This window comes from Cydia fagiglandana, chromosome 11 (genome assembly GCF_963556715.1).
Source record: "Cydia fagiglandana chromosome 11, ilCydFagi1.1, whole genome shotgun sequence".
In the NCBI taxonomy this organism is placed as follows: domain Eukaryota; kingdom Metazoa; phylum Arthropoda; class Insecta; order Lepidoptera; family Tortricidae; genus Cydia; species Cydia fagiglandana.
This window is the reverse complement of record NC_085942.1, coordinates 17,504,061-17,527,655: the sequence shown is the minus strand read 5'-3', so window position 1 is coordinate 17,527,655 and position 23,595 is coordinate 17,504,061. Positions and strand designations below refer to the sequence as shown.

The window sequence follows — 23,595 nt, the reverse complement described above, 5'->3', positions numbered from 1 at the left end:
TTCTCAACACAGAGCCTTACCGTTGCTTAAAATATATATATATATATATATTTTCAATACTACAGCGTGACTAAACTAGAATTTTCTTAGAAATCCCAAAACGTCCCAAGATCGAGTTTAATTATTAAAGATGGCGGTAATTAAAAAACGGTCACGCGGCGAATACAATTAGCAGGCACGTTCCGATTTTTAAAATATTATCTTGATTTTATATTAGTCTCAGTGTTCACATTTATTTAAAGTACCGCTCAAAAAAGCAGGTAGTCACCATTTTTCTCTCTAGATATTTAACTTTATAGAAAATATTTTACATAATTTACTGTATAATAACAACAGCTTTCGCCCTTCGTTTTATTTCGTCGTTCGTAATAACTATGATGAATATACTTTTCTCAAAAATGGACGGCAAAGTAGACTTTGCTGTTTAAAAAATAGGTCGCGAAGCGCGTAGTTTATGGTCAGTCAAAAATTAAAAAGTTAAAAACATTGCAGTCTCGATTTTGGGACTGCAATGTTGCATACAAATTCCATTATTTGTCGAGTTCCAAACTTTTTAAAAGTTGAAATGGCCATATCAAATGAAGGCACAGGCCCATTAAACAGCCAAACAGATGATTAGTACCGCGACTATTTAGTTGTCTCAAATAGGTTGGCGTATTTTCGGCAGAAAAATACACGTCTATTTTTTTATAAAAAAAATAAAAAGGCGGCAAGGGCTTTTTTCTGTGAAAATATATACGTAACAACGTTGCTTTTGTAAAATATTTCTATGATATTTATATTTCTTGCACCATTTTTGAGAAAAGCACTATATATGACTCGGCTGGAAGGCTACTTGCTGGCTTCGGATTCAATTAAACGTCCGTTTAACCGTGGGAGTCCTCCCAAGGTCGTCCGTTTAAAACGAATCCTCAGCCTGCAAGTAGCTACTTCCGAGCCTCGACAATAATGTACTATACCTAGTGTATAAATATTTCCACAATATAAACAAGGAGATAAATGACTTTGTTTGAAAAGCAGTCGTTCACAACCAAGATGATATTTTTGAATTTAGAATGCGCCTGTAGGGTAAGTTAATGAAAGTTCGGCGCATGCCCTGTTTGCCCCGCGATATGATAAGCTCCTGAAGACGACGAAATGTTAATTATAAGCCGTTTAGGGAGGCGACAGGCGGGCGGGCGAAACGCGGCGGTTCAGCTGCCGAGAGTTGTTTTTAGCAAAGGTGGGATAGCGTCGGCCTAAATCGCAAACCTCGTAACTCCATTTCAAGGAAATTGGTAATTGCTACCTTGGACAACTATACTTATAGTCGCAAATCTCGTAACTCCCCCGGAGGAGTTACGAGGTTTGCGATTTAGGCCGACGATAGGTATACAGCAGCGACACTCTGAACTGTCCATCAGTGGACCGTATGCCTTTTGTAATAAGTTTTACGAAGTACAATTTAACAGTGTGGGTGACGGTAGGTACTAAAGACTAAAGTAATACAATTCTGATCACGCCAAGATTAAGGCAATGTGAATTATAATTATCCCATCAAAAACATAAATGTAAAAAAGGAGAGCCAAGTTCAATACAAAAATTATGCTTGGCTGTGGGGTTCGCCGCAAAAAGAATGGAGATTTAAATGAGTGCCAAGTTCTATGCAAAATCGAAATATGTATTTATAGGAACAAAATAACATTATAAACAAGTATTAAACTCTATTTCTTTGCTTTATTGGATACCTATAACAATTGCTGTTATTTAAAAAAATGCGAGATCTTAAAGCAGGTTAGATTTGACTTGGCCAGTTTTCATTACATCAGTCATTTTATAAAGTTATTCAACATATATATTTTTTAATTCTGATAAAAACTGGCCAAGCCAAATCTAACCTACTTTAAGATCTCACATTTTTTTAAAATAACAGCAATTGTTATAGGTATCCAATAAAGCAAAGAAATAGAGTTTAATACTTGTTTATAATGTTATTTTGTTCCTATAAATACATATTTCGATTTTGCATAGAACTTGGCACTCATTTAAATCTCCATTCTTTTTGCGGCGAACCCCACAGCCAAGCATAATTTTTGTATTGAACTTGGCTCTCCTTTTTTACATTTATGTTTTTGATGGGATATCAATACTTTTTGTAAAGAAAACTAGGCAGGTATTGAGATTTAATGTTTTTTCTTGGGTTTCCGCTGCATGTTTTTTACTTCTGTTCTTTGTATTAATTATGTGGTGCCGTGCGCCGCCAACGACACACCGTTGGCCGGTTGTTTAGCGCGTATTACAGGTTTTTTGTATGGGGACATTGGGGACCCCCCCAATTTTATAACTTTTTTTTAATTTTTAGATTTTTTCCTACGCTTTCACACAATAACTGAGCTGGATTCCAAATTTCATCCTTCTAGGTCATCTGGAAGTAGGTTAGGTTTAGGTACTTATATGTCAGTCACAATAAAGAATGTTTTTTTTTGTATGGGGACCCCCCCAATTTTATAACTTTTTTTAATTTTTAGATTTTTTCCTACGCTTTCACACAATAACTGAGCTGGATTCCAAATTTCATCCTTCTAGGTCATCTGGAAGTAGGTTAGGTTTAGGTACTTATATGTCAGTCACAATAAAAAATGGTTTTTTTGTATGGGGACCCCCCCTATTTTATAACTTTTTTTAATTTTTAGATTTTTTCCTACGCTTTCACACAATAACTGAGCTGGATTCCAAATTTCATCCTTCTGGGTCATCTGGAAGTAGGTTAGGTTTAGGTACTATAGGTATGTCAGTCAGTCTTAAAATTTACGATTTTTTGACCTTCATATCTTTATAACCGTTTGAGCTAGCTTCATGAAATTTGGGCTTCTAGATGTCCTTATAGATATAATTAAACACACGTAGTTTTATGTGTTTACGTTAAAGATGTTTTGAGTTATAGAAGGGTCAAAAGTGGCACCAAGTGGTTCGTGTAATATTACACTTGGCGCTGGCTAGCCAGTTCCTTTGCTTGAACTTGGCTTGACACGCTGCCGCGTGTCTAGATAAAGAGGAGTAGAGAAAGGGAAGGTAAAATAGAGCGAACGTAAGATAAAACCTCATCTTAGCTTCCCTCATCCTTCCTTTCTTTCCAACATTTTTTTTTGATAGACCTTGCAAGCATAACTTAAAACTTGATAAATCTATGGCTCCGCCATTTTGAACTATTTCCAATATTGATATCGACCAAAAAAAACTATTACATCATCGAACCTGCTCATAAGATTTCACTAAAATCGGTTGAGAATTGCAACCTGTAGAGGATAACATGCGGACATACAGTCAGCAGCAGAAGTTGCTAAGCGGGTCAGGTGTTCAAAATGATCTTGACGCGACTTTATTGTTAATAGAATAAGAGCGTGCCAAGGTCAATTTGAACACCTCACCCGCTTAGCAACTTCTGCTGCAGACTGTACGACAGCATTTCTGCTCAAGCTGAAACGGAGACCTACGCTAACGCCTAACGGTCGGTCAATAAAATCCAGCCAAAGTCAATCAGATCGTTGCAAACATAACATACTAATGGCTCTGTGATTTATAGGTACATAGACCTCCCGATAAAATACTTCGTTGAGGAATCATCACAGCGAATTCATTATGGTCTTAAGCGCCAGTTGTTAAAAAACGAAACGACAGAAAATTTCACGAGAATCGATTGAAAAATACGACCTGTAGAGGAGGACATCCGAACATACGAAAGCATATTTTTGTCCTAGGTAAAACAGACACCTTCGCTAGCACTCGTTTAATTATGGTACATGTCGTCGACTGCGAATCCATTCCGCCAATTGTTTTTAATAGGAGAGAACAGCGAAATAAAAAGCTAATAAAAGAGCGGATGGCGCGTCCACCGTCCGTCTGCCGCCGCCCGATATGCAAATATTTTCACTAATAATGCCATTATGCACTTGCCGAGGTGTGAACCACTTTAAATTCAGTTAAAGCAAGCCGTGGGCCCCAAATCTCATTAATTTTAATTTATTCCCCAGGATTATTTCTCCTTGGTTGAGTCTTGGGTCCGCTGCGTAACTTTTTGGTTACGTTGATTATAAATACATTCCGTGATGGCGATGAGAATTTGGGAGTTAATTAAATAAATAGATCATTTTCACGGGACGCCATAAGTCTTATAAAAGCTTGTCATGAATTTTAAAACGTTTGGAGGTAACAAGTTTTAATGTATTTTTTATAATTTTACACCAAACTTTATTACGAATATATTTTCACGGTCGAAACATATCTTGAAATAGTGTCCAGAAATAGGTAAAATATTAATCTGACTGTGTGTGTATTTTAAGTACTACCTATGATTTTTTGGGAGTATGCTTATATTATTAGACAACGAATGCTCAAAAAAAGTTATAGAGGGAAATGCTTTGGAACACAATTTTTGACTTCGTAACTTTGTTTGTTTGGTGAACATATCAAAAGCTCCGAGTTTTGGGGGCAAAAGGGGGAAGGTCCCATTCCTCGGTCCAAATAATTAACTAACCACAGCAAACCCAAAGGAAAAGTGTGGTTTTAGCAGTCTTGGATATATATCATTTTTATTAATTGTAATATGTACATATATCCAAAAGTATATCTCCCATGCGAAAATTATTTTAAAAATGGAGATACATCTCTACAGTTCTCGTTCCAAAGTATCTGTCACATTCACAGTCTACATAATAAAATATAAAATAAATAAAAAAGACTTTGGTTTCTTACATTTTTTTTTACAAATGAAGTACCTAGGTATGGTAGTCTTAGTAGTGCAAGTAAGTAGGTATGATGGGCACCTTGCCGAAGGGCCTAGGCTTAGAAGGTAGGTTTTAGAGATTTTTTTTTTGTTAGGTTTAGTTTTAGTTAATTTATTTTATAAGTAAGGTACTTGTATTAAGTTTGTTGTATAGCCTCCTAAGGCCCACCCATACAAATAAAAAATAAAAAATTTGCCAGTAAAATTTGAACCTACAATGTAGGCAATAGAGTTGATTTTGCGTTGTTTAAAAACTGAACGAAACAAACCAAAAGCAACTCTGTTCCAATCGAATATGGTTTAAATTCCATTGAACTGAATAAGTACTATAGGTAGGACCTTGGGCCTTAGGAGGATATTTGTGTTTAAATGTATAAATACGAAATCTAGGTATTTATATAATTGATCTACATATTGGGATTTATATCATTTTGTTTAGCTCTCAGAGAATGGTAATATACTTTTCACGCGCAGTCAGATTCGTTACTTTTAAAACCGACATGACGATGAGTACATAATATAATTAATAACTTAAAATGTTTCCAGAAGAATATAACCTCCCCACTTTGCAAAGCTAATATTGACCGTTTACTTTCTTAACCGACGCCGACGTAACTTTCTTAGTTTTACCTAGTAGACTACTACTTGAAACTTTATAATGTCATTCTAGTTCTTAGCTGTTCATAATACCGGGTGTGGCCTGTAATACGAGCAAATAATTAAAACATAGATTGTACTCCTCAAACAGTGACACTTTTGTTCAACTACTTTTAAAAATTATGAAGTATTTAGACTCCCTATTTTTCATACAAAATAAATATTATCTTCAATGGACGCCATTGCCACGCCATATCATTTTGATTGACGTTGCTTGTCAGTCTTGTCACGCCTTAAACATAACAAAATTCGTAATACATTGCGTCCTAGAATAAACTTTGAAGTGTACTAAAAATCAAACCACAAGTTATTTTTAAAAGTCGCTGAACAAATGTTGGTCAGCATGAGGAGTACAACCTACAGTTTAATTTTTTGCTCATGTTACAGGCCACACCCGGTATAAGTACCTATAATCCTTGAGGCGAAATACGCTCGAAGTTTGGGAAAGTATGAAGTTGTGAATGTGTTATCCGCACCCGTATGAGCGTTATTTTTGTGTTAGTTTTTTTCTCAGTCACTGTATTTTAAGATTTTAAGTATTTTACTTCTTAATTACTTCTAACTAATAAATACACATAAAATGGACTTGAAACTTGGAGTAAAAAGTAAAAAAGCAGAATCAAAAGTAACTTTGCTATTAATTTTATGTTTATTTTTATGTATATGACATTTATTTTAGTTTATACTTTTACATAGTGTGACTACTTAAAAAGACAAATCAAAATACTACATTGACTTGTTCCCCAATAATTAAATATTTTCTGTACATATAGTATTAAACATATGTGTAAATTTAGAGGAACGCAAAAAATGTCCTATTACTAATATTGAAATTACTTTTAGGGGCTGTAATCCAGTAATTAACCTTTTTTACGTTCCTCGAAATTTGTCCATGAGTATATGCTTACTTCTTTCCCAAGCCTTACCTTAGACCAGGCTTACGTCAATCAAAGCTTTACATAGTCACTTTTCCCCCACTCTCCTCTTAATACCCGTTTCTTTACCGCGCTGTAATTTCCTTTCCCACTGACCAATTTATTTACCTAATACATACTCACAAATTATACTTTACGCCCCGTTCATTAAGACAGCTTTGCACGTCACATAAGTCCAGGAAATAACATTACCTCATACTTAATCAACCACGGAGGGCGTTAGGTAAATCGACCGTTTCCTGTCCCCGTAAGAGCTAGATTAAATGTGTGCAATAATAAAGTCTCCTTGGCCACTCTAAAATGAACCCTAAGCACGGGGAAGATGGCAGATTTTTGTAAAGCAATAGAAGGGACGGAGGTCCAGTGTTGGTGGTCGGTATATAAAGCCTCTATTCTGCTGGACATTTATGAATAACGCGTATTTTTCTTTTAATTACGCTGCTGTTGACGCATTTTGTGCTTAGGCTTAGGTATACTTTTGTTTTATTGGAAATAGGGAACAATGGCGGAGTACCAATGAGTTTCTCGTGACAGTTGCTTTTCTAATTTAAACTGTTGTGAGACATACTAATATTGAATAATTTCACGTTCAGTACGCGATACACGGCCATTGTGAACGCTGCTCGCACAGTGCTTGTTATATAGGGCTTGAGAAAGGAGACCTAACAGCACTAACAGTCACTGTGAGGCTCTCCGAAACATGTAGCGCGAGTGACTTAAAACAAGTGAGAGTTCAATATTTCAATACTTGCTTTTCGGTAAAATGTAGGTGAAGAAATATACTTTCAAGAAATACGAGTTTTAGTCTTCAAGCTAGCCTAATGTAGCGTGGGTACTATACAGCCCAAACCCCCTTATACAATGAGTTAGATATATAGGTACAATATTTTATACAATAGATTAACAATGCCTATGCTAGTAATGATGATAATGAGGAATCTGGAAGAGAAGAGCCATAATTTTAATAATGCTAGTGGTTCGCCCCGAACTGAGAACTCGCGGTTCGCCAAAAAGATCAATTGAATGCAGTGCTACTTAGTCGTGAAAGGATCGAAAACCGCGTGCGATTTATTGCAAGGTCTGTGGAGCCCTTAATAAATGTGTAAACCAAGCACTTTTATTTGTTACCAAACTCGACCATACTTTCTTGCAATTAAAATGACCTGAATAGTAAGACAAATAGCTTTTTAGCATTTTAAACTCTTCTAGCTCAACAACCTCTTGATAGAGCCTGCTCAAAATCTTATGACTAAAGTATAATGCCCTCAACTATACGATCACCCAATTTAAATTCGAACAAATTTACTTAAGTATCAAAAAGTAAGTTGTGTATCGTATAAAAACATCGGTTGCTGCAATATAAAAACATCGGTTGCAATGCTGGGACGTGCCCCTAGCCGCGTGTTCCAAGTTGAATGTAAGAACTTCGCTTCGCTCGCCCATTCGATAAGAACTTCGCTTCGCTCGTTCGATCATTAATATTTTCGAATTGACACCGTACTGCAGTGAACGTGTTAACTTTACCTCTGTCCATCTAACGTTGGATATAAATATATTACCATACGCAAATGGGAATAGGTACTCGACACAAGGAAAACAACCGATCGTTCAATATTCCAATACCTTTATATTCCGCGTACATAAGATGTTTAGTTATGTATACAATGCATACAATAGGTGAACCGCGGAGGGAGTAGGAGTTGCAAGTTTATTCCACTATACATCGGCAACTTGCAAGAAACGACGCCGCGGACATATTTATACGTAGACCATGCATTTGTTACATCCAAATCCATTGTTTTCAGTGCTGCCCACGAGAGAGCAGCTTCTTTCGCATCATAATCTGGGAATGACCTATGGCGATTAATTTGAGGTCCGTTTCTATCATATTATGTAGGTATATCTTTTACCAGAGGGCTTAACAAAATAGACGGTCTCGTTTTTTTATAGACTGAGATTTCTTTCGTTGAAACAATAGTCACACTTAAAAAAAAGATATCATGTTTTGGCGCTAAGGCTCTCATGTCATTATGACAAGGCACGAAGTGTAACTGAACTCAATTGACCGACCGAACGGTCAAGTTCCCAAACATCTTTACAAACTAACATTCCAAAAATATATTTACACTACCTTATTGTCAGTGTCTTAGCGGCGTGTCAATATATTTTGGGAACTTTGTCTTTTAAAGGAGAAATTCTCAAAAAGTTTGTACATTTCGATCACATCTTAGATTTCTATAAAAATTGGTATGCTGAAGAAACGAAAAAGCATTCCTTTTTGTTACCAGATTTCGTTACACATTTGGTAACAAAAAAGGAATGTTTCTTAGAAACTTTCTGGGACATTTTGGGAAATGTGGTGGAAGTTCAGCTTCATGTACTTTACCAGCATACCAATTTTTATAGAAATCTAAGATGTGATCGAAATTACAAACTTTTTGAGAATAACTAGCTCAAAGATGTCTGTGATCTCGACTGCACATGCGACCTCTATTTGTACATATGTCTATAAGCGAACAGCGAGCAGCGACACCATGTTTATTGGGTGCACTTTGTTCTAACCGACCGCGAAGTGTTTACGGCGCTTGACTTCGCCAATCTTGCAGCTGTACGTTTGTTCCGGTTGCACCTGTGTTGGCTGTTTGTTGAGCGTCCAATGTACTAGCAAATCGAATTTTATTATATATTTTAATCGATTTATTAAATGCCAAAAAAATAGTCATAGAAATTTATTAGGTAGGTATTACGTTCATGGTATGAAAATAATTTAATGGTGTCAGGTCACTATAACAGGCACTGTTGCGGTACCTACGTGCATCTTATACCGGGTGTGCCCTGTAACACGAGCAAATAATTAAAATATAGATTGTACTCCTCAAACGGTGACACTTTTGTTCAACAACTTTTAAAAATTATGAAGTATTTAGACTATATTTTTCATACAAAATAAATATTATCTTCAATGGACGCCATCGGCACGCCATATCATTGTGAATGACGTTGCTTGTCACGCCTTAAACATAACAAAATTCGCAATACATTGCATCTTGGAATAAACTTTAAAGTGTATTAAAAATCAAACCACAAGTTATTTTTAAAAGTCGCTGAACAAATGTTGGTCAGTATGAGGAGTACAGCCTACAGTTTAATTTTTTGCTCATATTACAGGCCACACTCGGTATAATTATGACCATCAACAACCAGGAACTGACGACGTTCTTGAAACAGTTTATAAATATAATAATTTATAATATTTAAAACTCCCATTTTGAACACATATTCACATTCACATTACTTAACTCACATTTATAAAGACGGGTCTATTTATATGGTTATTTTAACAGATTATAAATACCTACAGGGTTTGCATGAGGAAACAATTTTAAATAACTCATACTACCCAATTGTGCAACTTTTCCCTTTTTGACTGTCGTAAAAAACTAATTTTCAGGCAAAAAACTACACCCCAGGCACAGGCTTAAACTGGATTACATTTTGACGCGACTCTTTTGTTGAAAGTGCATACCAAAGAAATACAAAAAAGGCACCGCTGGAAGTGACACGGCCGCCCCTAATCCCAACACGCCCCCCACTGTTATTGTTGTTCGAATTAAACCCGGCTTTTTGCTATAACAACAACCAACGGTTGCCCATTCAAACTTCCCAGGATTCGGCATTTGTATGTAAATTAGTCCTAATCTGGCGTAGGGCGCAATCACGGCGGTGTATCTGCGTCCCTTAGGGCGAGAGGTGAACACAGACCATAATAACTGGAAGGCTCAGGACATAATCTCCCATTGTTTTGAGGTTATAAAGCATGAACACACGTGTTGTGCTGTAATTTATATTCTGGGACCTTTTTGTTTACGGCTGAGGCTTGGATTTAATAACGCGGCCGCGTCGTTAAACTATCCTTGGATTGCGAGAGTTTTAAGGAGCTTTAAAGCCAGGATTCGCATTCAAATGTCTCTTCCATTAGCATATTGTGTCTATATAAAAGTAAGTACTATTGTTTGGGGCTATTTCCAACCCCTGGGTCTATTTGGAATTATTAGAATCATCTTTATGGCATCAAATTTTATACCGTCGTTGTATTTGGAACAAACACAAAATAATAAAACAGTAGGTACCTATCTATTATTTCGGCTGCGAATCTATTAAATTTCCCGAGTCAAATAAGGGTTCTCAAAATAGCAAATAGCGATGATATTGCTTTAGATACAAAAACAATTATGCTTTAAATAAATGGTAAATACGAAACTACTAAGGCCTGATTCGAATTCAATCTGCCAAATTGAAAACCCTATTAATGGTACTGAAGCTAGCTGAATCAAGATTTGTTTTTCCATAATTTATTGAAAATTTGTTTAAAAATTGTTATTTATAAGTAAATTCATCATTTTCCATTTCTTCCCGCTCCTGTCGTTAGTTTTGTTGTATGCCCTCCATCATACATCCGACAGTGTTTTTTGACAGTTTCTTAGTTTGAGTCCTATCAAGAACAATGTTTATTTTGAAATATTATATTGCATATAGTTTTTGTTGTTTTAACGAACTAATTCCTTGGACACTCCACTCCATACCGTTCAATAGGTCAATACTGTGGGACTTTGTTGAATCAAGTTTTTTGGTCCGATTTCGAGGGTACTGGCTTAAGCATGCTGATTGCCTCATAAACATCGTGGATCATCTCCAAATATTATCAAAGTAATATTGGAAATCCGCATTATTAAACTAAAGCTGCGAACCGTTTCTTTTAGTGATGTTGGTGTCGATTTCTCTGTCGAAAAGTAACCAATGCCCGGTAACTGACACCACATCGACGAAATTCCTGATACGCCAGATATTTGAAGATATGTCTAGATCCTCATTGTTTCATGGATATTGCAATGAAATTACCTTTCAGTATTGGTATAATATTAGGTAACAGGTTATGTTGGAAATTAGTTATGTGCAAGTTTCTTCCATACTTATCAAGTTTTTGACAGCAATTTGGCGCCTAATTAAAAAGACGGCGGCGTTTATTTGATTTTTTTGATCATCTTAGAATTGATAAAAAAAAAATTTTTTGGTATAATAATTTTGTGATTCTGATAATTATAATGTCGTAGTGTATATATAAAGTAAGCTAGAAAATATCCAAGAAAAATCACTCTGAATTTGTCAAATTTGTTTCGAATCAGGCCTTATTTTAAAATATTGTATCTGTTGCACCTACAGTTTAAATTACGACCAATTAGAGCAAGTTATTTAAGCGTTAAGAGCCAACAGGAGTGGTAATTTCTCCATACAAACGTACTCCTCGTTTTCCTCCGTGGTTTTTGAAGCTAGAGCAATGATTTTTTCAACACAGATTAATATTGTCAATATCTGTGTCGGACCGTTTTGCTTTTTTTGATATTTTTGTTTTTTAAGGCGCTAGAGCCCTTCAAAAATGGCCAAAATGGCCTAATTGACTATGCCGCAATGAGAGGCGTGGCATTCAAAACTGATATCAATTAGCCAAAAAAGCAAAACGGTCCGACACAGATAATTTCATAATCGTTTAGATTTCCAAATTTGGTTACGATTGGTTATGTTTTGGAGGAGGAAACAGAGGAGTACGAAACAGGATTTTTCGCTTTGTCCTTATCGCACTACTTTTAGGTGCCGCTTCCGTTAGCGAGACGGGTATATTTACTTAAAATATTTATAACTCGGCTCCTGTTTCGTCTTAAAAAATAATAGAAGTACCTAATATACGTTACAAGCCTGTGGGGATTATAATGTCTTTAGCAACGCGAAATTTCCTCTTCAAAAAACTAAACCCGAAGTTAACTCGAACCGACGTGTCTGAAGTTATCGGGTCCGGAGCTGACATATCAAAGGGTTGGAACAAGGGGCATTGAGCCGGCACCTGCCGTGGCGCAAGTGCCGTGGAAAAAAATCCGTCTGGTTACATTTTGATTGCGACCGCAGCAGCAGTAGTGAGCGTTACTGCAGCAGCGATGCGAGTGGAAAGCGGGTGATGCATCTGCCCTGCAGTTCCCAGGAGGAAAATTCCAACTTTCGGCCCGCGGCGCTAAACGAAGCTGCCGCTTTCCGGCTCCGTCGAACAGAAAAAATGTGATTTATTTAAACAAACTTGTAGTTATAAATATGTACCGTCGCCATCAGATATATTGGAGCGGCTAAGGCGCTCACAAATGTCTGTACACGCCTCTATTGTTAGGCCGTTAGAGTGCTTGTTCAGATATTGTGAACACCTTAGCCGCTCGATATATTCAATGGCGAGTGACTTATGATGAAGATCAGTCCGTCTTCTTCCAGGTACATTTTCTACATTCAAGTCTACGATTACATCTATAATGCTCTATCAATAGCACAATTAAAGAGCAATCTTATATTAGAAAAGAATAATAAAAAAATAGACTTAGTTATTCTAACCCGCCTCATCTTCTATACTTGCGCCAACACAAGATATAAATCGAGAAGCCTAGGGATCAGGAGCGCCATATTTTTTATTTGATCGCTTTGATTCAACGACCCCCAGATTGAATGTCTATCTTATTACAATATCATGATTTCTTTGTGTTACTTTGGTTACAAAGAGTTAACGATATGGGTTTTGTTTCTGTTCTGTTCTGTTCGTATTTTTGTTAATTCACAACATATCAGCATATACCACTCATAATTATGTATCCAATTGTCTTCTCCGTCCTCATCCGACCTAATGTTTTGAAAAAAAAAACACTTTATTTTACGTGATGTGGTAGGAGAAATCCCAAAACAAGAACCCCTTAAAAAATTGGGTAGCATCCCGAGGTTTAAAAAAAAATACAGAAACAAATGAATCCATAAACAAACATACACTCGATAAACATTAGCTACTCTTTCTTCCTTTTCATTACAACTATATAGTGTTAAAATATAGTCATTATATGCACTAATTCAACTAAAATCTCCACTCCTATATTGCGGTAAACCTCTCAAGTTAGTCTGGCTAGATAAATCACTTCAGGAAGCAGGCGACGTTTGTAACACCTCTGAGCCTTAATAATACACAACACGGGACGGTCTGGATCTCGCAGTATTAAGGGCATAGCGGGCAAGACACTGCTTTAATTAACTTTGTGACCCGACAAGGAATACATTTGACATACCTATGTACAATTTGAGTGGTAGGTATACCTACAACAGCCAAATAAATATACTTTTTGAGCTCTCTGTTATATTTTTGTTTAATATCAAGTCTAAAAGGTTTAATTTTTAGATTCTTTATTTTGATGTATCAGGAGCCCGATTCTGATTTTAATTTCTTAATCTGAAATTATGATTGCGGTCTGTCAGCTGTCAACAGTCACAGCTGACTGGTCTAAGGCGCGTAGTAACTCCAATAAAAAATGTATCAATAAGACAAGATATAAACGAAAAACTTTGTTTTTATATACTATCATTGTCAAGTCTCATAACAAGCTCCAAAGTAAAAGTGATACATTATTGACACGCCCAACCCGCCCAATCCGCATTGGGCTAGCGTGGGGACTATAGCCCAAGCCCTCTCGCGCATGAGAGGAGGCCTGTGCTCAGCAGTGTGACGTATATAGGCTGAAATGATGAAATAATGATTACACGCACATGACACGCACTGGCATCTCCCTAATCTGCGCTTTGTTTGATGAAATTATAAGACTCTTTACTTTTTATTGAATTTCTATTCAATACAACGAACTGGACGCAATTTTTTCGCATTTTTCTCCTACATCCTGTCAGTTTCCGTTTATTTTTTACCAAAACTTCACCGCCATTTGCGCGCTTAAGCGTCAGCTGCACACCTACAAAAACTCTTTAACTGTTGCCTTTTGTCTCCAATTCAAAAATTGGGGACCTTCGTCAGAAACGCCCTAACCTATCGTCGGGGCTGTCACGGGGTCCCCTGGCCCCGACCACGTAGGGGTCGGTAGTTTCATTTTATTACTCGCGGACCGCTGGGACCACCGCGATTTTAGCGCCCGGGTCTGTCTTCACTTGAATTTGAGATTTTGTCTCTTTCTTGTCGTCGAAAGAAAAGCGTAGTTTTTGCACACCGGAGTTTTATTGCGAGTTAGCAGTATAATAACCAGCTTGAGCTGGTCCTCTTTAGATTATTTTTGGCGCCCAACGTGGGACTTAATTTTGGCGACTATTATAGTAGGTTATCGTCTTACAATGCTGTTCCGGTTGCAGAACACACGGTGTTTAAGAAGGCGGCTGGCTTACAAACCAAGGGGCTTGTGTTTGATTGGATTTGATTTGATTGTTTTTCTTGACCTAAAATGCACAATGACACAAAAAAAAACATAATTCATAAAAAAGCTCTCAGAAACCTTCTTAATCTGGGCCAGAACTCGAACCTTTGTCAATGTTTAAAGTAATCTTGAACTGTTCGGTTACGGTTACTTGTTAACATCATTCATCTCTCCATAAAAGAGAAACACGAGTAATCTCTGCTTGTTTACATTATCTGCAGTTGTATGTTATTTAGCGTACAATATTGCAGCACGTTGCAGTTTCAGCTGGCGCCCAACGTAGGCTTTACTTTGGCGACGATGATCCACATTTTTATTTTAACTGTCATCACTACTTTCAACAATCCGGTTTATTACTTTACTGCAGTGGGATTGCGCTCGTAACTTTGTTTGCGGGAAAATAGAACAAGAAACTTGAACCGGGAATGCAGTTAAACGGTTGGAAATAAAAGTAATAACTTTGAATTTTGATATCTTTGCGAAATTGCATGGAGAAAATATAAATGTTAGAAGTGTCTCCAGGGCGGCATAAAGTTTTAAAGGGCGAAAAATGTACGGTACAAGATGCTAGCTGGTATATTATTTATATACTTAAATGAAACATTTCAGAGAGTAATTATTGATAAAAGTATTATAGTAAAATTAATAAATTAAAAGTCATAATAATGTATTGATATATTTCAAAAAAGCTTTATTAAAATGTAATGTACATTTATTATAGGTATCAAAATTAGTTGCAACTCAATAGTCATCGTTTACATAAATTGTTTACAGTTTATTAAACAAATGTTAATAAAGTTTACAATTCGTTGCAAGCAGTAAATTTCAATTTGTCGTATCCTGGTAGGAATTGATAGCCGCAAACCGTCCGCTCGCCCGGCCAGCCGCTCTCATATTTCCTACTTGCCTGACGATGTTAGCTTTATGAAGAAAAATATCGCACGAAACCACTAAGTCTGTGTAAATATTATTATTTTAATCATTTAACGTATGGCGACTGAAATGCCATACGTTAAATGATTAAAATAATAACTGGTGTAGTTAATGCTTAGACATGGTATGCTAGCTGATCAGGTAAGTAATATTTACAACTTAAACTGTGGGATCAACCCCGACATCGCAAAACAAATTGTCTAGCAAATCGCAAATTGTAGGAAACAACTAACGGCGCGATTCGGGAAATGAATAAGAGATACTACACTAGATATGAAATAGTAAAGATATGTGACTGAAAAAGGTACCTTATGGCGGGTGGCGTCGCGTTTCGGGAAAATGAATTAGAGATTCAATAGATATGAAATAGTGAACATATGTGACGGTCCACGAAAAAAGGTAACTTATAGCGGCCGGCGCTTACGTTGCATAGCGCTGCAATAATATTGGAGCGATGTTAATAATAGCATAAGCACCAACCGCCATAGGATATTACCCGCGGGACGTCACATATCGTATCTAGTTAATCTCTAATTAATTTCTCGAATCGCGCCGTAATTCTTTGTATGTTGTACAGTATGGCCTCACTAAGTAATCATTTTATTTCAGTAATAATATTAATTAACTTTCCTCTTCTTTTTCTTTTCATCCTTTTACCCCCTACTGGGGTCTAGGGTTCGAAACAATAATTAACATTACAGAGACTATATTTAGCTTGGTTTAAGTATACTATGGTGTATCCAATCTAGTTGTGGCATACAGTAAATATGAGGCATTTTACTACACTATGTTTTTTCCAGTTTATAGTGTTGGGTACTCGAATAAATATTTTCATGTGCTGGATTTAAATCAGATATGGAATATTTTCAATCTATTTTTCTTGTTTCCATTGACGTTGGTTTGCATGATTTATGACGAGCATTCAATATCCGGCGGGGAAGCCATTACTTATTCCATATTTAATGTACTTTTAGCATTGGAAGAATTTCATTCAGAAATAATATGTATGTGATTGCGTGAATCATTTGCTTTTGTAACCATAAGGTGACGTTTCTTCAAACAAAAAAGTCACTTTTCACACTGACATATCTAATCCATATCGTATCTAGACGTATAATATTTGACGCATCTTAAAATTCGAATGGCAGTTCGAGTGGCATTTTCATAATTAATTAACATATTAAGCAACTCAGCATCAATTTACTACCAAAGGCCAATCGAAACCCCCAAAGACAAAACCTTTCCATCCTTGCCAAGTTTTAATTTCGCCGCCAGCAAAGTAAATAATATCCTCGCGATGCCCCGTCGGCCGCTTGTTTTTATTAAAACTATGTCTGTCCTCTCCTTCATATTTCATAGTAATTACATTTTCTTTGTGTGTTGTTTCTGGATGCCGCTGAATATTTTTCCCGGCGGACGGTGACAGTTTTTCGGATTCGCCTGGTTTAGACGGCCACAAATCCCACTGTTTTTCAATTCTGTACGTTATTACCGGGTTTGTAGCGGGGGTTACAAAGAATCAAAGAATTCTATTGTAAAATCTTTACAAATCTCTAAATCTTTAATTTTTCAATTCTGCCATTTTATACTTTTTAGGGGTTTGACAATCTTATCAGCATTCGATTTTATAGATTAAATTATTATTTTAGCGCGTTTAAGCTTGTTATTTAATATAAATATGATACCTTTGCCCATATCCTCTAATGATGTTGAAAAACTCGACCTCCTGCCTCCAGCTTGTCATTTAACTGTCTTGAAAAAAGTAATTCTCTACCAAACTCTTGTTTTAAAAGTTGAGCAAATTTACGGTGTTAAAAATGTTATGAAATATGAACATTTAGGCTGACCGAAAAACAATGAGAACGGTAGACGACAAACGTACGAAAGAACTGTAAGCTGCATTCACGGATATAGAAGATCGAAAATTTCGTTATCTACCTCTCTATCGCTTAATATGTACGCTTAATGTGTGTGAGCGGTAGAGTCATATAACGAAACTTCGATTATGGATGTTTGTAATAGGCCGTCTATATCTATACAGGGTGATTTCGGGGTCGTGGAGCAAGAGAGCCATACATCATACAGAATCCAAAGATGAGCCTAATGATGTTGTTAATTGTTGTTTATAACCAATAATGATGATTATTTTCCAGATGACAAGTAGGAAAAAACATTTTTGCATACAATTTGGTGACACTATATGTGACTTCTTGTCGCTTTCCATACAGCGTATGTCAAAAGTCATAGGGTGATAATTACTTAGTGTAACATTAATTTTACTTGAAAAATAAGAATAATTAAAGTAATTATCTCTTAATCAAATACTACCGTATGATAATGTGGATCATTTACAGAGTCAGAAAAAGTGGTTCTGGATCACGACCCAGAAATCACCCTGTAGAATATTCACCACAAAATGCCCGTAACTCCTGGCATGTACTCTCTGACTGAGCATCAGCGTATCCATCGAGCCTCGTAAATTGTTTCCAGCTGATTGCCAACCCTATAAATAGCTCCGGATGCCGTTATTAATTTCCACCATTTGCGCTTTAATATAAGGTCTAAATTGCAACTGGGCAAATATGAGCATAGGGAAGTAATAAGCAAAGCCACGGCTTGTATCTTGCTTCATGAAATATGGTATCTTAAGTAATTAGTTTCTTGGTTTTAGTGCTTCGGTTGCAAAGGGAACCCTAGAGTATTTTTCTAGACATATCAGTTTTTCTTGTGTTTTTTTTTCCTTTTGCTTATGATGGAGATTAAAATTTTCCCAATTTCAAAGACGAAGTACATTCAGATCTAGACACGCGGCAGCGTGTCAAGCCAAGTTCAAGCAAAGGAACTGGCTAGCCAGCGCCGAGTGTAATATTACACGAACCACTTGGTGCCACTTTTGACCCTTCTATAACTCAAAACATCTTTAACGTAAACACATAAAACTACGTGTGTTTAATTATATCCATAAGGACATCTAGAAGCCCAAATTTCATGAAGCTAGCTCAAACGGTTATAAAGATATGAAGGTCAAAAAGTCGTAAATTTTAAGACTGACTGACAGAATTATAGTACCTAAACCTAACCTACTTCCAGATGACCTAGAAGGATGAAATTTGGAATCCAGCTCAGTTATTGTGTGAAAGCGTAGGAAAAAATCTAAAAATAAAAAAAAGTTATAAAATAGGGGGGGTCCCCATACAAAAAAACCATTTTTTATTGGGACTGGCATATAAGTACCTAAACCTAACCTACTTCCAGATGACCTAGAAGGATGAAATTTGGAATCCAGCTCGGTTATTGTGTGTAAGCGTAGGAAAAAATCTAAAAATAAAAAAAAGTTTAAAAATAGGGGGGTCCCCATACAAATTTTTATTTTATTTTGACTGACATATAGTACCTAAACCTAACCTACTTCCAGATGACCTAGAAGGATGAAATTTGGAATCCAGCTCGGTAATTGTGTGTGAGCGTAGGAAAAAATCTAAAAATAAAAAAAAGTTAAAAAATAGGGGGGGTCCCCATACAAAAAAATATTTTTTATTGTAGCGTTGGAACCGTTACAAGCAGATATTTGAAACTACCCCAATATATGTATTATTATATTTGCTATATTCAAATAAAGTTAAGACAAAAAATAAGTGGTGTCCTCATACAAAAAACTTGTAATACGCTCTAAACAACCGGCCAACGGTGTGTCGTCGGCGGCGCGCGGCACCACATAATTATACAAAGAACAGAAGTAAAAACCATACAGCGGAAACACAAGAAAAAACATTAAATCTCAATACCTGCCTAGTTTTCTTTACAAAAAGTATTGATATCCCACCAAAAACATAAATGTAAAAAAGGAGAGCCAAGTTCAATACAAAAATTATGCTTGGCTGTGGGGCTCGCCGCAAAAAGAATGGAGATCTAAATGAGTGCCAAGTTCTATGCAAAATCCAAATATGTATGTATAGGAACAAAATAACATTATAAACAAGTATTAAACTCTATTTCTTTGCTTTATTGGATACCTATAACAATTGCTGTTATTTAAAAAAATGTGAGATCTTAAAGTAGGTTAGATTTGGCTTGGCCAGATTTTATCAGAATTACAATAACAGAATGAATAACTTTATAAAATGATTGATGTAATGAAAACTGGCCAAGTCAAATCTAACCTACTTTAAGATCTCACATTTTTTTAAATAACAGCAATTGTTATAGGTATCCAATAAAGCAAAGAAATAGAGTTTAATACTTGTTTATAATGTTATTTTGTTCCTATACATACATATTTGGATTTTGCATAGAACTTGGCACTCATTTAGATCTCCATTCTTTTTGCGGCGAGCCCCACAGCCAAGCATAATTTTTGTATTGAACTTGGCTCTCCTTTTTTACATTTATGTTTTTGGTGGTACACTATTCACATGCACTATGCAAGACGCAGAAAAAAAATTCTTTCACAATTTTGTCCCGAGCGGTTAATATCTTTTTAACGTTTGGTTGGTTGAACTTTTCATGTTTGTTTTGTTTTTAAACGCTTCATTTCATCAAATGCTTTTAATATCAGCTTTTAATATAATTTCAATATTTCAATATCTGAAACGTCGCGAATTAGGCTCTTCTTTTGTAAAAGCAATCACCAAAGTTTTAATTATCACTGCACCGAGACAAGACAAACTTCTCAGTTTACTAAATCTTCTAAAAGCCATAACACTGGCTTAATAACCCCTTAGCCGTATGAAAGCTCTATAAACACCCCGCGGTGACGCATGGCCGCTGGCCATCCTAATGGATCCCCCGAGGGCCGTGTTATTAACTCATAAATCTTTATCTATTTACATGGAACACGCTACGAACACAAACTAACTCAAATAACTTCCCTATATCACCAAGTCTTCACTTAAGTTTACTGTTTAATCATTAGTTTTGGAACGGACCTTGCAATTTCTAGCATCGCCGGATAATTGACAAACGCTTTTAAGGTTACGTTTTCATTTTACTGTTACCCGTTTTGGAACGTACCGTGCAATTTATGGGCGCACTGGCTGGAGAAATACTGCGCTTTGATGTTATGTTTTACATTTTCTCTCTCTTTCTAGGTACCCTGCAAATCGTGAAGAGCGAGGAAGAGGACCAGGGCAAGTTCGAGTGCGTCGCGGAAAATTCTATCGGAACTGAATTTTCGAAACCCACTTCGCTGTACGTCAAAGGTGAGTTTTTTTGTTTAAAAGTTTAATCCCCAAATTTTGCAGGATTCCAGTGCGTGGAAATTTAAAAATTGATGTGGTATTTCACATTCAAGCTTTTTTGTGTCATTTTGGTTTCATACACTCAGTTATGCCAATTGAAAAGACGTCCGGGCTACAAACATCGATACTACCGTCGATCATCATCATCATCATCATCTCAGCCATAAGACGTCCACTGCTGAACATAGGCCTCCCCCTTGGACCTCCATTCGTACCGGTTGGAAGCGATCCGCATCCAGCGTCTTCCGGCGGCCTTAACAAGGTCGTCCGTCCATCTTGTGGGTGGACGTCCTACGCTGCGCTTGCTAGTCCGTGGTCTCCACTCGAGCACTTTTCGACCCCATCGGCCATCTTCTCTGTACCGTCGATAATATATACCAAGATATACTATAATTAATAAAAATCTAAGTAGGTACTCATTGGAAAAAAGGACAGGAGACTTTTACGAAGACGTGGACTGAGATAAATAAGTAGGTATGTCATAGCCACTTTTTTCCGAAACTATAAGAACTATACTGTTGAAACTCGGTAAGTAGATGTATTCCGCATTAAGATTTTCACACAAAAATTGAAAAAAAAAACTTAAATTTTGGGGGTTCCCCATACTTAGAACAGAACTGAAACTCAAAATTGTTTTTTTCTACAAACCCATACGTGTGGGGTGTCTCTGTCTATGGATAGGGCTTCAAAAATGATATTGAGTTTTCTAATATCATTTTTTTCTAAACTGAATAGTTTGCGCGAGAGACACTTCCAAAGTGGTAAAATGGGTCCCCCCCTCCTGTACTTCTAAAATAAGAGAATGATAAAACTAAAAAAATATATGATGTACATTACCATGCAAACTTCCACCGAAAATTGGTTTGAACGAGATCTAGTAAGTAGTTTTTTTTAATAGGTCATAAATCCTAAACCACAATTTTATTATGTTACTTGCTCCTACGGAACCATTCATGGGCGAGTCAGACTCGCACTTGGCCGCTTTAAAAAAAATGTTTTGATACGTTTTGATTTAACTTGAGACGCAATGCACTAAACAGAATTGCAATAAGGATATCATGGTAAAGCCCCTTGATATGCCTCCTATGTCATAAAGATTTAAAAAAAACAACGGGTTGCACTCCGGGATTGCCGACCGAAGTGAAAACTCAATGACTAGTCCAAAATGTCTGCAGCACTATGTATAATTGGCTCGTCCTCCTTTCTATTGAAAAACTTTAGTTCCGAAATTGCTGGCCAGTGAGCTTAAATTTAGTTGTGTTTGCTCAGAGCAAAAAAAGGTCAACCACGGCGTTGCATGAACAAGAGATTTCCTTTAGCAGGATTGGTCCTTAGGATCCAAGGATGGATTTAAGTGGAGCCACCCAGATTTTTTATGCAGGTGGGGGGGGGGGTTTAAGCGTCTGCGACGTTTGAGGTTAATAATTCTTTAAGTTTAGGTTCTAAGTCAAGTTTAGTATCATTTTCAACTAAATCAAAGATGTAGACATAGATTTCATCGAAATCGGTTCAGCGTTTATTGATTTCCCATACAATCCTACACCTTACCTTTCATTTTTAAGGTATTTTTTTTGGAATAAAAACTATCCTATGTTCTTCTCTGTGACTCAAACGATCTCTATACCAAATTTTATCTAAATCGGTTCAGCGGTTATTGAATCCCCATACATTTTTCCTCCTCCCTTTTCACACCCTTAAGGGATAATTATTGAGATTAAAAGTATGCTATGTTATTCCTTGGGACTCAAACTATCTCTGTACAAAATTTTAACTAAATTGGTTCAGCAGTTTAAGCGTGAAGAGGAATTTAAAAAAAAGTATTTTTTTCATATTTTATGTGTTTTTACTTCGGAATGGTGTCATGATATCAGAAATGAATTCGGCACCCCCGATTTATACGGAAACGATACCAAACTTGATCTAGTAGCTTAAATGATACAGATATCAAGATCAAGTTGAGAGCCCCCCCCCCCTAAAAATTTACATCAAAAATCTCGGTGGCTCCACTTCTTAAATCCATCCCTGGGTCCTAAGGACCAATCCTGCCAAAGGAAATCTCTTGTTCATGCAACGCCGTATACCTATTAGCTTCAGCGCCATCCGCTAATTTGTAGCCTTTAATGTTTAAAATTCGAATAGAAATTGTAAAGTTACCTTGCAGACCTCGCATCTAAATATATTTATGATATTTTGAGTTTTATTCACCAGTACTAGAGTTCACTTTTATTAGCGATTTCATCAAGATGTAGCTTGAATTGAATTATATTTGGGTGATTTAAAGTTAGAATGTAACTGTGAGATCCTCGTATATCAGCCCGTACAAGATTAGAACATTGAACTTTATTGCTTAATATAAAAGTCCAGTTTTAAATAATTGACCTGATTATGATACGTTATGACTAAAGTTCTTCGGTGAGTAACATTGTTAGTAAATGGAATTAATTGTAATATTACGTATGTAATACTATTTAGGCGACAAAACGGCGTGACTATGTAAGAATAAAACGCAAGATAAGACGGAAAAAAGAAAAGTTAACAAAAATGTCGACTGAAACCGTTTCAAGAGACATAATGGCGTCCCTTTCCAACTCGACAACTAATTCAATAAGACTCCGGCAAGTTTCCCAACTTCGTTACTCGCTCTAAATTGTAAGATGTAAAAATAAAATGTAGGTTGTTTACCGAATAGTTTTAGCGTGGTGTATTACAAGTTAAGTGGGGATACAGACGAATCTGTTGGAGCAGATACTTAGTGTTTTATACTTCAAACATGAAGTTTGACGTTATTCGCCATTTTGGTAGTA

The 23,595-nt window shown here is 36.4% G+C and overlaps 1 protein-coding gene across 5 annotated transcripts in view; it reads left to right on the top strand.

Moving 5' to 3' along the window:
• Nucleotides 1-23,595, top strand: part of LOC134669117 (tyrosine-protein phosphatase Lar) — a 680,297-nt gene that overhangs the window by 592,637 nt on the left and 64,065 nt on the right. For all 5 annotated transcript variants that reach the window (XM_063526652.1, XM_063526651.1, XM_063526653.1 and 2 more), the window contains one exon: nucleotides 20,642-20,752. In XM_063526652.1, the coding sequence (XP_063382722.1) occupies nucleotides 20,642-20,752 (111 nt within the window). The remainder of the gene's footprint in view (nucleotides 1-20,641; nucleotides 20,753-23,595) is intronic.